Source organism: Nematolebias whitei, chromosome 18 (assembly GCF_014905685.2).
Source record: "Nematolebias whitei isolate Nwh7 chromosome 18, NemWhi1, whole genome shotgun sequence".
NCBI lineage: Eukaryota > Metazoa > Chordata > Actinopteri > Cyprinodontiformes > Rivulidae > Nematolebias > Nematolebias whitei.
In genome coordinates, this window is record NC_056515.1 from 2,265,721 (window position 1) to 2,277,879 (window position 12,159).

At 44.6% G+C, this 12,159-nt stretch overlaps 1 protein-coding gene across 1 annotated transcript in view; it reads right to left on the reverse strand.

The window, feature by feature from the left end:
* The window catches only part of pkn3 (protein kinase N3), a 25,931-nt gene that overhangs the window by 12,612 nt on the left and 1,160 nt on the right, over nt 1-12,159 (reverse strand). Inside the window, exons 2-10 of the mRNA XM_037692164.1 lie at nt 11,421-11,587; nt 11,226-11,343; nt 10,903-11,054; nt 10,566-10,788; nt 10,312-10,488; nt 9,970-10,079; nt 9,457-9,600; nt 8,284-8,359; nt 7,948-8,110 (exon numbers count right to left, since the gene is read on the reverse strand). Of these exons, the coding sequence (XP_037548092.1) occupies nt 7,948-8,110; nt 8,284-8,359; nt 9,457-9,600; nt 9,970-10,079; nt 10,312-10,488; nt 10,566-10,788; nt 10,903-11,054; nt 11,226-11,343; nt 11,421-11,587 (1,330 nt within the window). The remainder of the gene's footprint in view (nt 1-7,947; nt 8,111-8,283; nt 8,360-9,456; nt 9,601-9,969; nt 10,080-10,311; nt 10,489-10,565; nt 10,789-10,902; nt 11,055-11,225; nt 11,344-11,420; nt 11,588-12,159) is intronic.

Here is a 12,159-nt window from a genome sequence, read left to right on the forward strand (position 1 = left end):
GGGAATATATCTTTCCCAGACAGTGGGTGGAGCATGGCCTCCCCACATATCTCTCCACACAAACATGGTGGAGCTGATTACCATGGGGAAAGTAATCAAACATTTTGCCCCGCTGCTGCGGGATCATCACGCGATAGTACACACTGACAACAGAACCACAGCAGCCTACATAAATTGCCAAGGGGGCATTCACTCGGCTCAGCTGCTGAACGCAGCCAGAAAGCTGTTTTGCTTGACACATGAGCATCTCCGCTCCAGCAGAGCTGTTTACATCTCAGGAGTGCTAAACAAAGGAGCCGATATTTTGTCCAGAGGCCGACCCCAGGAGAAAGATTTGTGCCTCAACCCAAACCTGGCCCTTCAGATCTGAAGCAGCTTCGGCAAGGCGAACGTGGATCTAATGGCCCCCCGAGAAAACACTCAATTCAAACTGTTTTTCTCTCTAAATCCGTGGGACAAGCCTCCGCTGGGGGTGAATGCGTTTGCACACAAACCATGGCCTCAGACGTTAATTTATGCATTTCCCCCGACCCCGCTAATAGCAGAGCTGCTGGAGCATGCCCGGGAGGAACGATTGAGGGTAATGCTGATCATTCCAGAACACATGGGCGCTCCGTGGTTTCCGGTGCTCCGACAGCTGATAAGCGTATCATGGAAACCGTCTTGGCAGAAGGATGCGCTCTTACAGGTGGGGGAGAGATCAGGAGCCCCCCAGTGATAGGACAGCACCTCTGGGCTTGGCCACTGAATGGGAATGTTTAGAGAGATTGGGGTTCTCTCTGGACATGGTTTGCATGATCCAAAGTGTGCATGCAGCTTCCACCAAGGCTTGCTATGCAGCCAAATGGGCACCTTTTCAGAAATGGTGCTTGGAGAGGGACGTGGATTCAACCTCTTGCCCTTTAAGTTGTGTATTATCTTTTCTGCAGCTGCTGATGGACAGAAACCTGGCAAGCTGTCCAAGATCAAGTCCAATCTGGACCCAGCATGCAATCATTGCAAACAAACTTTAGCTACACTCTTGCACACATTCTGGACCTGTCCCAAACTGCAGACATTTTGGCAATCTATTTTTGACACCTTCTCTGGAATATTTGGCAAAACTGTTCACCCATCACCACTCATCTTACTGTTCGAGGTGGCCCCTATAGATATGTCCTTCAGCAGATACCAGAAGGATGCGATTGTCTTTGGCTCTCTTCTGGCCAGGAGGCTAATTTTGGGCAACTGGAAGGACCCACACCCCACGGCATATGTACATTGGGTAATGGAAGTGATGTACCATATTCATCTGGAGAAAATAAGGTACACCATAAAAAGTTCTGTAAAAAGATTTTGGAACATTTGGCAGCTCTTTATGTTGTATGTAGAACACATTGTCTAGTTTATTTATGTATGTTTGACTGATATGGGGTGGGACAGAAGGGGTGGGGGGGTGATCAATGTTCTGTATTGTTGTGTGTTTAAAACTGAAAAATTAATCAAAAATACTTTGGTTAAAAAAAAGAGGTCACTCTTTCAGGGATGAAGATGTTCACATCCTGGATAGAGAGGAACGATGGTTTGAGAGAGGAGTAAAGGAGGCCATCTTTGTGAAAAGAAACCTTCCATCATTAAACGGGGTGGAGGCCTCCGTGTTCAACTGTCCCCCTCTTACAATGCTGTGATTGCTAGTATCACTCAGCCCTCTGTGAACAGTAAACAGCCATCAGGTGCTAATGATCCATTGTTAGGCTGATGGTCCTTCTTGATCATGTGAGCAGCTGGTTTTGATTGTCAGCAGTAAACTGGTTGATCCACTCTGAGAAGGTGCCATTTATAAGACTGAGCTGAATACAGCACCTCAGACTAAGGAAGTCTTTCGGATGAAAGACGAAAAGTAGCTACATTTTTTTGTTGTTTTGCTTTGTTTTTTTAATGTCCAGAGGACCAGATTTAACCTTTTTAGAACAATAATAATAAACAGTACAAATCTACCACATCGGTCATAGACCCTTCTTCTTCTACATGTTGGTCTTCAACCAAATCAGAAGATGTTGATACCTCTTTTGCCTCACCCCTCTGCGTCTCTAAAAGTCAGGTGAGGAAGCAGCTGGAGAGACTGAACCAGAATAAGGCTGCAGGTCCAGATAGTGTCAGTCTCAGTGTCCTGAAGGTCTGTGCAGAGCAGCTCTGTGGGGTTCTGCAGCACCTCTTCAACCTTAGCCTGACCCAGGTGAAGGTTCTAGTGTTATGGAAAACCTCCTGCTTTGTTCCAATACCAAAAAAACCTCACCCTTCAGTTCTCAATGACTATAGATCTGTTGCTCTGACATCCCACATCATGAAGGTCCTAGAGAGACTTCTGCTGACCCACCTGACTAAACAAACAAGAACATATCAGGACCCACTGCAGTTTGCTTATCAGCATGGACTTGGAGTTGAAGATGCCATCATACACCTGCTTCAGCAAACTCACTGTCATCTAGAAAAGTCAGACAGCACTGTGAGAGTCATGTTCTTTGATTTATCCAGTGCATTTAACACAATCCAGCCTGATTTACTGTCAGAAACTCCAGAAGACTCAGGTGGAGGCCTCAACAATCACCTGGATCAAAGACTACCTGACAAACAGACCACAGTTTGTGAGACTGAAGGGTTGTGTGTCTAACCAGGTGGTCAGTAGCTCAGGAGCACCACAGGGGACTGTACTCTCACCATTCCTTTTCACTCTGTACACCTCAGATGTCCAGTACAAAACAGACTCCTGTCATCTGCAGAAATATTCAGATGACTCTGCAGTGGTCGGGTGTATCAGAGATGGACAAGAAGCTGAGTACAGGGAACTGGTGGACCGCTTTGTGGCATGGTGTGGAAACAATAATCTCATCTTGAATGTGAACAAAACAAAGGAGATGATTGTAGATTTCAGGAGAAACAGGAACAGGTCCAACCCTATTTTCATCATGGGAGAAGAAGTGGAGGTGGTGGAGAAGTATAAATACCTTGGGGTTCACCTGGACAACAGACTGGACTGGAAATGCAACAGTGAAGCCGTCTACAAGAAGGGACAGAGCAGACTGTACTTCTTGAGGAAGCTGAGGTCCTTCAGTGTTTGCAGCAAGATGCTGCATATCTTCTATAAGTCTGTTGTAGAGAGCGCTGTCTCTTCTGCCATCAGCTGTTGGGGGAGCAGCACCAGAGCAAGAGACTTAAAAAAGATCAACAAGCTCATAAAGAAGGCTGGCTCAGTTCTTGAGACTCCTCTAGAACCTTTGGAGATGATTGTACAAAGAAGGATTCTTCATCAAATGAAGAACATTATAGACAACCCTCAGCATCCTCTTCATCCGACTGTCATACAACAACAGAGTGTCTTCAGTCAAGAGGCTTCTTCAGATCTGCTGTAAGACAGACTGCTACAAGAGATCCTTCCTGCCCACAGCCATCAGCATTTAGAACAACTCTTTAATGAAACCAGTATGATGAGTTACAACATTTAATTTCACGCTGGGATTAATAAAGTATTTTTTAATTTGAATTGAATTAGTATTTGTTTCAGAACCTGCCAATTTTTTGTACTAAATCATACTTTTCTAACCGGAACAGCCAGCTATCAATGTTTATTTGTACAGTAATAAAAAGCATCCACAGATTGCCAGGAAGATCTTGCATCTGCCCCGTAGTCTTGTAGGAATGTCACTTCCTAATTGCATGCACTATTACTGGACAGCTCATATCAGAGTTCTATTATTCTGGTTGGGTAAGGATACTCCTACTCCCAGTTGGGTGGCTTTGGAGAGCCTCAATTAGATCCAGACTCTGCATTACTCTGCTCTCAGTTGCCTTTTAAACAGCCAATATCAACTTATACTTGTAGCCCAATTGTGATCTGGACAGTTGAGATCTGGAATCAGTTCAGGAGGACATTTAACTCTACAGAGTTACTGTTTGTGGCACCTGTGTCAAACAATCACTTGTTTACTCCCTCAGTAGCTGATACAGTTTTTGACGCCTGGGACTTGAAGGGAGTGAATTCACTATATGACCTCTTTGTTGATGATAAGTTTGCTTCATTTGAGCAGCTAGTACAGAAGTTTAATATCCACAAGTCATAGTTCTTCAGATTCCTGCAACTGATGCATTTTGAGGTCTAACTCTGATTATTTTCCTCTGTACCCCTCTAAACATTTTGTGGTTAAGATTTTGGAATGCAGGTCTGATACTAAGAGATCCCTCAGCAAGACCTATACACTGCCCACTTCATACCATGAGACTAGCTTGGACTCATTCAGACTCAGTCTGGAGAAAGATCATTCAGAACATTAATCCTCAATCTGTCTGAGACATGCTGTAATTCAATTCAAGGTGGTGCACTTTGGTGCACTGGTCCAAAGACGTCACCACTCGCTCTTGCCGAGGTCGGATGCTTTTTCCCGTCCCTCTATACTTTGCTTTGCTGCTCTGTCTGTCTGTGAAACTGTTTTTGAGCCTCTCTCTACATATCTTCCGAACCATAAATATGGACTTGATTTGATCAGTTGGTCCCTCAACACAATTGATAACATTTCTTCATAGAGAAGACAGGCTTTAGGTAAGCCAATTTGCCCAGTTGGCACGCACGCAGCTGGATATCTCATCGACTTGGAAGACTTGTTGACGTGTCCATCTCTGCTGCCATTTGTGGATTTTAAGGATGCATTTATAATTGGATTTATGATAACTGGTTCGTGCTTTTTGGATTTGGCTGGTCACTGGTTTATCTACAAACAAGGAAGTCGTCGGCAGCAAATTTGGATCCAATCATGCTGCTTGCCTTACGATGGCTTGGTTCGTGCCTCGAGTACCCAGACTCAAATGCTTTTGGCAGAATGGATCAGATTTCGGGATTTTACTCAGGTACATTCTTTTGGTGTGGCCACGTAATTTGGACATTTCAGAATCCGAGTGAACCAACACAGACTCAAGGTAGACGTCATTAAGTTCTGCCTGTCCCCAAAACAACTGTGTGTTTATCTGAATTTGGCTCCCCTGGCTGACCTTGAAGGCCACCTTATCTGAATTTGCCTGGAGAACATGAAAGCTGATGCTCTCCCCCGCTCCTCCCTCTACCATCAAGGAATTTCCAACTGATAACCAGAGGAAACCAGTTGAATAAACATTGTGTCATCATTTCCGGACTCTTGGATTCCCTTAGGCGTTGTCCTTGGCCATTCTCCGACATCCCTCGAAAATGTTTACAGATCTCACCGGAGGGAACTGGTTGATTATTCCATCCTTATCAGAACTCTTGCAGTGTCCTTGAGTGCATCTTTGAACATTGCTCACCGCTCTCGTCGTCTCTCCCCCTCCTCTGTGGAATGTCTACGTCACTATGTGCTTTATGTGTGAGGTGAGTTTTTTTATATTAAGAGTTTTTCTTCTCAGTCAAGAAGAAATAATATATAATAATTAATGGGAATTTTTTTTTGCCTCCAATTCCTATGTGTTCCAGTTTCACTACTTCTTGTCTGTAAATTCTTCAAGACTCAATGTGATTTATCTGTCTAAATAAAGGTTGAATGAAAAAAAGACAAGCTGTCCAAGATTAAAGATGACCTGCACGTAACTGCTGTAAACAAACTCCAACTACACTCTTACACACATTCTGGACTTGTCTAAAACTGCGGACCTACTGACAATCTATTTTTGATACTTTCTCTGGGATACAGTGCCTTGCAAAAATATTTGGCCCCCCTGAACTTTTCAATCTTTTGCCACATTTCAGGTTTCAAACAAAGATATAAAATTTAAATTGTTTGTGAAGAATCAACAACAAGTGGGACACAATCATGAAGTGGAATGAAATTTATTGGATGTGTCAAACTTTTTTAACAAATAAAAAACTGAAAAGTGGGGCGTGCAATATTATTGGGCCCCTTTACTTTCAGAGCAGCAAACTCACTCCAGAAGTTCAGTGAGGATCTATGAATGATCCAATGTTGTCCCAAATGACTGATGATGATAAATAGAATCCACCTGTGTGTAATCAAGTCTCCGTATAAATGCACCTGCTCTGTGATAGGCTCAGGGTTCTGTTCAAAGCACAGAGAGCATCATGAAGACCAAGGAACACACCAGGCAGGTCCGAGATACTGTTGTGGAGAAGCTTAAAGCCGGATTTGGATACAAAAATATTTCCCAAGCTTTAAACATCCCAAGGAGCACTGTGCAAGCAATCATATTGAAATGGAAGGAGTATCAGACCACTGCAAATCTACCAAGACCCGGCCGTCCCTCTAAACTTTCATCTGGAACAAGGAGAAGACTGATCAGAGATGCAGCCAAGAGGCCCATGATCACTCTGGATGAACTGCAGAGATCTACAGCTGAGGTGGGAGAGTCTGTCCATAGGACAACAATCAGTCGTACACTGAACAAATCTGGCCTTTATGGAAGTGGCAAGAAGAAAGCCATTTCTCAAAGATATCCATAAAAAGTGTTTAAAGTTTGTCACAAGCACCTGGGAGACACCAAACATGTGGAAGAAGGTGCTTTGGTCACATGAAACCAAAATCCAACTGTTTGGCCACAATGCAAAACGATATGTTTGGAGTAAAAGCAACACAGCTCATCGCCCTGAACACACCATCCCCACTGTCAAACATGGTGGTGGCAGCATCATGGTCTGGGCCTGCTTTTCATCAGCAGGGACAGGGAAGATGGTCAGAATTGATGGAAAGATGGATGGGGCCAAATACAGGACCATTCTGGAAGAAAACCAGTTTGAGTCTGCAAGAGACCTGAGACTGGGACGGAGATTTATCTTCCAACAAGACAATGATCCAAAACATAAAGACACATCTACAATGGAATGGTTCACAAATAAACGTATCCAGGTGTTGGAATGGCCAAGTCAAAGTCCAGACCTGAATCCAATCGAGAATCAGTGGAAAGAGCTGAAGACTGCTGTTCACAAACGCTCTCCATCCAACCTCACTGAGCTCGAGCTGTTTTGCAGGAAGAATGGGCAGAACTTCAGTGTCTCCATGTGTAAAACTGATGGAGACAAACCCCAAGAGACTTGCAGCTGGAACTGCAGCAAAAGGCGGCGCTACAAAGTATTAACACAAGGGGGCCGAATACTTTCGCAAGGCACTGTATGTGGACAAACTGTGTATCCATCATCATTTATGTCATTGTTTGTGGTGGTCCTTGTGGATACGTCCTTCAGCAAGTACGAGGGGAATATGATTGCTTTTGCCTCTCTTCTAGCCAGGAGACTTATTTTCTGCAGATGCAAGGATCCACATCGCCTGGTATACAAACACTGGATAAAAGAAGTTATATGTCATTCATCTGGAAAATGTTAGATATACTCTGAAAGGCTCTGTTGAGAGAATTTTGGAACATTTGGCAGCCTTGTGTGCCTTATATTGGAAGTGTGTCAGTGCCCGTCTAATCTAAATGGTAAATGGACTGTACTTATACAGCACCTTTCTGTCTTCTCGAAATACTCAAAGCTCTTTACAACAATCTGTGTCCTCATTTACCCATTCATACAGCTCTATACTAGATCTACAAAGCTAATTGAACAAATCATTGTAAAGAGACTAATCAGAGCTTTATCACATTCAGACATTGATGGGACACACATCAGAGGCAATGAGGGGTTCAGTGTCTTGCCCAGGGACACTTCGGCATGTGACTGCTGGTGGATTTGAACCCCCAACTCTTGCATTGGCAGAAGACTGCTCTAACCACTCAGCCACAGCCGCCCCATGTATTCATGTCTGTGTAGCTGATCTTGTATGGGAGAGGATTTTGTTGTGTGTGTGTGTGTTCTGAAAAAAAAAAAATCAGTTAAAAACAACAAGCTGTGCTGAGTCACCAAAAGCAGGGACCCGATTCAGTCCTTCAGTTGAAGCTTGGAGCAGAGTTTAGTTTATACCCTGCTGAATAAAGACTTCAGAACCACCAGATCCTCACCGTGCAGGAGAGCCTCTGAAAGATGCCACACTGGAGTTTGGATCTGGTAATGGAGGACTGATGGGCTCCAAGGAGCTGCAGGGAGGAGGAAGGATGCTCATCATTAGACGACCCCATGTGGTGAAATTCATGTTCATCTGAGCGGCTCGCAAGAAGTTCTTCCCTGAGAGAACAAAAAGAGAAATGAGAAAATATTCTCCTGGATGGAGAGGCCCTCAAATAAAACAAACCATTATAAAAAAAATTTACTTTCAGAATATGTGCTTTGAGATGTAGAGGAATCACCATAACAACCAGTAAAAACAATACTTCATCATTGAACTCAACTCTTGGTACCTTTCTCTTTGGGGAAAATCCTCCTCTGTCTCTGGAGTTTAGATGGACGCTCGATGACTGGGTTAATAAATGTTACCTGGAAAGAATAAGAATGACTTTGGGTTTTTATCCATCGGGGTCAGAACTTGTCCATTAGGTTTTTAATCATCATAAAACTAAGAAAACAAGACTGAACCCATCTACACTGCCTGGCCAAAAAAAAAAAAAAAAAGTTGCCACCAAAAAAAGTCTCACTAATATTTAGTTGGACCTCCTTTATCTTTGATCACATCGTGCATTCTCTGTGTCATTGTTTCAATAAGCTTCTTCAATGTCAAGATCTATTTCCAGTGTTGCATTAATGTTTCACCAAGATCTTCCATTGACGAGACACTGGTCATGATGGTGCATCACTTCACCTGCCTCTCTTCTGACCCTGATGCACCATCACTCTGGAACAGGGTCAGTCTGGACTCAGACCTCATGACCTTCTTCCATTGCTCCACAGTCCAATCTTTATGCTCCCTAACAAAACTGAAGCATTTTTTCCAGTTAGCCTCACTGGTTAGTGGTTTTCTTAAGTCTACCCAGCTGTTCAGTCCCAGTCCCTTGAGTTCTTCACATTGTGTGTGTGGAAACGTTCTTACTTTCATTATGAACCACAGCCCTGAGTGCTGCTGGTGTTCTCCTTCCATTTAATTTCACCAAACGTTTAAATGATCACCGATCACGATCATTCAGGAGTTTTTTCCGGCCACATTTCTTCCTGGAAGACGATGGGTCCCCACTGTCCTCCCAGTTTTTAATAATGTGTTGGACAGTTCTTAACCCAGTTTTAGTTTCTACAATCTCCTGAGATGTTTCCTCTGCTTGATGCCAATGATTTGACCCTTCTCAAACAGGCCGACATCTTTTCCACGACCACGTCATGAGTCTTTCATCATGTTGTTGAAGAAATGAGAAGCAACTCATTGCACCAGTTGGAGTTAAAGAACTTGTTGCAGCTGAAACATGATCACCCATGCAGTAATTCTCCAACAGGAGGCTCGGACCTGTTTGATGAGTTAAATCCAGGTGGAGACTTTTTTTGGGCCAGGCAGTGTATGTTCCATGGGTCCCAATTTGGCAGACAATCTGTGAGAAGAGTTAATAATCTGAGATAATCTGATCAGTCTGATGATTCAAGATAAAAACCTCAATGAAGAGGATCCCCTGAGGCTCCAGCTCCAAACACATCCCGTGTTTCTGGTTGTCCAGGAAGTCCTCCAGCCGCAGGAACTTGACTCCGCTGAGAGCCCGCCAGTCCCTCCAGAACACGGATATTTCCAGCTCCCTCGACTTAAACACAAACCAAATATTTACATACAGGTACCGATTCAACCTTTAAGAGTCTCATCACATTCAGGATCAGCGACAGACCTCAGCTTTCGACGATCTGACTCAGTTTTTACTTGTTAGTGTCAATTTCATAAACAGAAAATATCAAAGTCTTTTAGTTTCATGATCATCTATCTGGAGGTGCAACCACTAGGACTGTATCTGCTACAGAACCATGTGGGCCACCAAGGCTTGGCCGTGGACCTCAGAGGACTGGCTGTAGAATGTTTAGTTCTAAGAAAAGCATTTTAAGTCTAAATTTAAAATGGTCTTTAGAACAATGCCACTTTCAAATCCCTCCTGAAGACGGATGAAGTCAAACGGACGGACCCGCTCCAGTTCGATGCTGAAGTTCTGACCCCAGGCTTCTTTCCCTGTCTGTCTCCAGTGAGTCCGTCCAACGACCCTGTTGTCCACCTTCAGCACAGCGCTGACCTCAGCTGAAACACCAGAGAACAGATGATAAGGGTTCTGCTTCATCGTCCGACCTCAGAGTTCTAAATAGGATTAATGGCTTCAGGTTTTAGTTTCATTTGTTTGCAAGTTCTGAGCTCAGATGTTCCAAAACCAACCTGAAGCTCTACATCTGATCATTTGCTGAAAAGATAATAACAACAATAACAATAATAATAATAAACAACACAATGGGCTGAAGGCTGGAAGGCGTCTTACTGGACAGGTCATCTGATTTGTTTGTTTTGCCATTCGCACTTCGTCCTGAAGATCTCAGCTTCAGAGATTTTCCATCGGAGTAGATCCCAGAGGAAGACAGGACACCGCCGACCCGAGTCCGACCCGGGATGGACTCTAGCAGGTTCTGACAGCCCATCAAACAAACCTCCAGCTGGCCTGAGGATGGACCAAAGGATTGGGTGTCAACAATCTAAAGGTTGAGTTAAAAACAAGTTAAAGGTTTTGGACCGGACCTGTGAGACTGGCGGGTCTGAAGACGGAGGAAGAGGAGGACGAAGATGTCAGGGACCTGGACCATTGTTTCAGGGTGTCGAAGGTCGGAGAGACCCCTGAAACCAAAACCTCTCTGACGGAAGAACGGGTCGGGTGGTCCGGAGGAAGCTCGTTCAGACGTCTCTCCAGAGAGAACCGCAACAGATCCAGTTTCTGGGAGGACTCCTGCATCCGAGCCTGAGCCTGAACAACGAGACCCGTTAGGACCCAGACTGGGTTTTATTCTGAAGGACACCACAGGAGCACTTCAATCAGATTTGTTGTCCTTTCACAATAAAGTTCATTCAGAACTGTCACCTCTGACAGAACTCGGCGTTCCTGGATCCTCCGGTCGCTCAGCTGTCTCACCACGTTCTTGGCTCCTTCGGCTACCGCCGCCTCAATCTTCGTGCGGTGCATGAGTTCAGCCACTCGCAGCTCCAGAGGACTGATGATGTCCACAGGATGTCCTGAGGACACGAGACACGTCAGACCACAGGTCAGAAAGGTTTGGTCCATCATCAGGATGTTCTAACCTTCGCCAGCTGTTATAACTTATTAATCATCTGATAAAACTCGAGTGTCCTTGAGACAGAAAAATGTCCTCTCTGAACCCTGTGGTGGAGGACACATGGACCTACCGATGGACCCATCTCCGCCTCTGGCCTGGCTGACTTTGATGATCTGCATCCTCAGTAGCTCCATCTTGGTGCGGCTGTCCTGCAGCATCTGCTGTGCTGCCGCCAGCATCTTCCTGTCCTAAACAGGAAGTAGAACTTCAGGACCGAACCATCTTCTGTCCCCGTCTGGGACGGGGGACAGTTTTGTAGTTTTACCTTCACTGATCCATTGGTGTATGTCTGAATCATGTTCTCGGCTCCCTGCTTGACTTTGGTCTCCATGGTGAGCTGCTTCTTCAGGGTTCTGACCCGCTGGGCCAATGGGGACATCACCTCCTCCCACTGACAGGTCTCTGTGGACCCCAGGTCCTCGTCCAAGACCCCTGAGTTCAGAAAAGACCCAACAAGACCAGGATCAGAGTTCATGTAAGACTGAGACAAGATCCAAACAACCGTTCATCCATCATCCAACCAACTATACAATCAACCATCCAACCACCCATCCATCATCCAACCATCAATCATCATCCAACTTTTAACCACCCATCATCCAATCATCAGCCATCGTCCAACAATCATCCTACCATCAAACATCATACAATCATCCAACATCATCCAACCATCATCCAACAATCAACATTATCTAACCATCTTCCAACCATTTATCATCAAACCATCAACCACCATCCAACCAACACTGCATCATTCAACCAGTCATCAACCGTCCAACCAACCATTAACCAACTATCAACTAACCATCACCCATCCAACCAACCATCATTCATCCATCCTCCATCAACAAACTATTAACCAACCAACCACCATCCAACCAGCCATTCATCCATCCAACTTTCATGCAACTATCAACCAACCAACCGTCATCTATCACCCATATCCATCAACCATGAAACCATCAATCAACCAATCATCATCTAACCATTCATCATCCAACAAA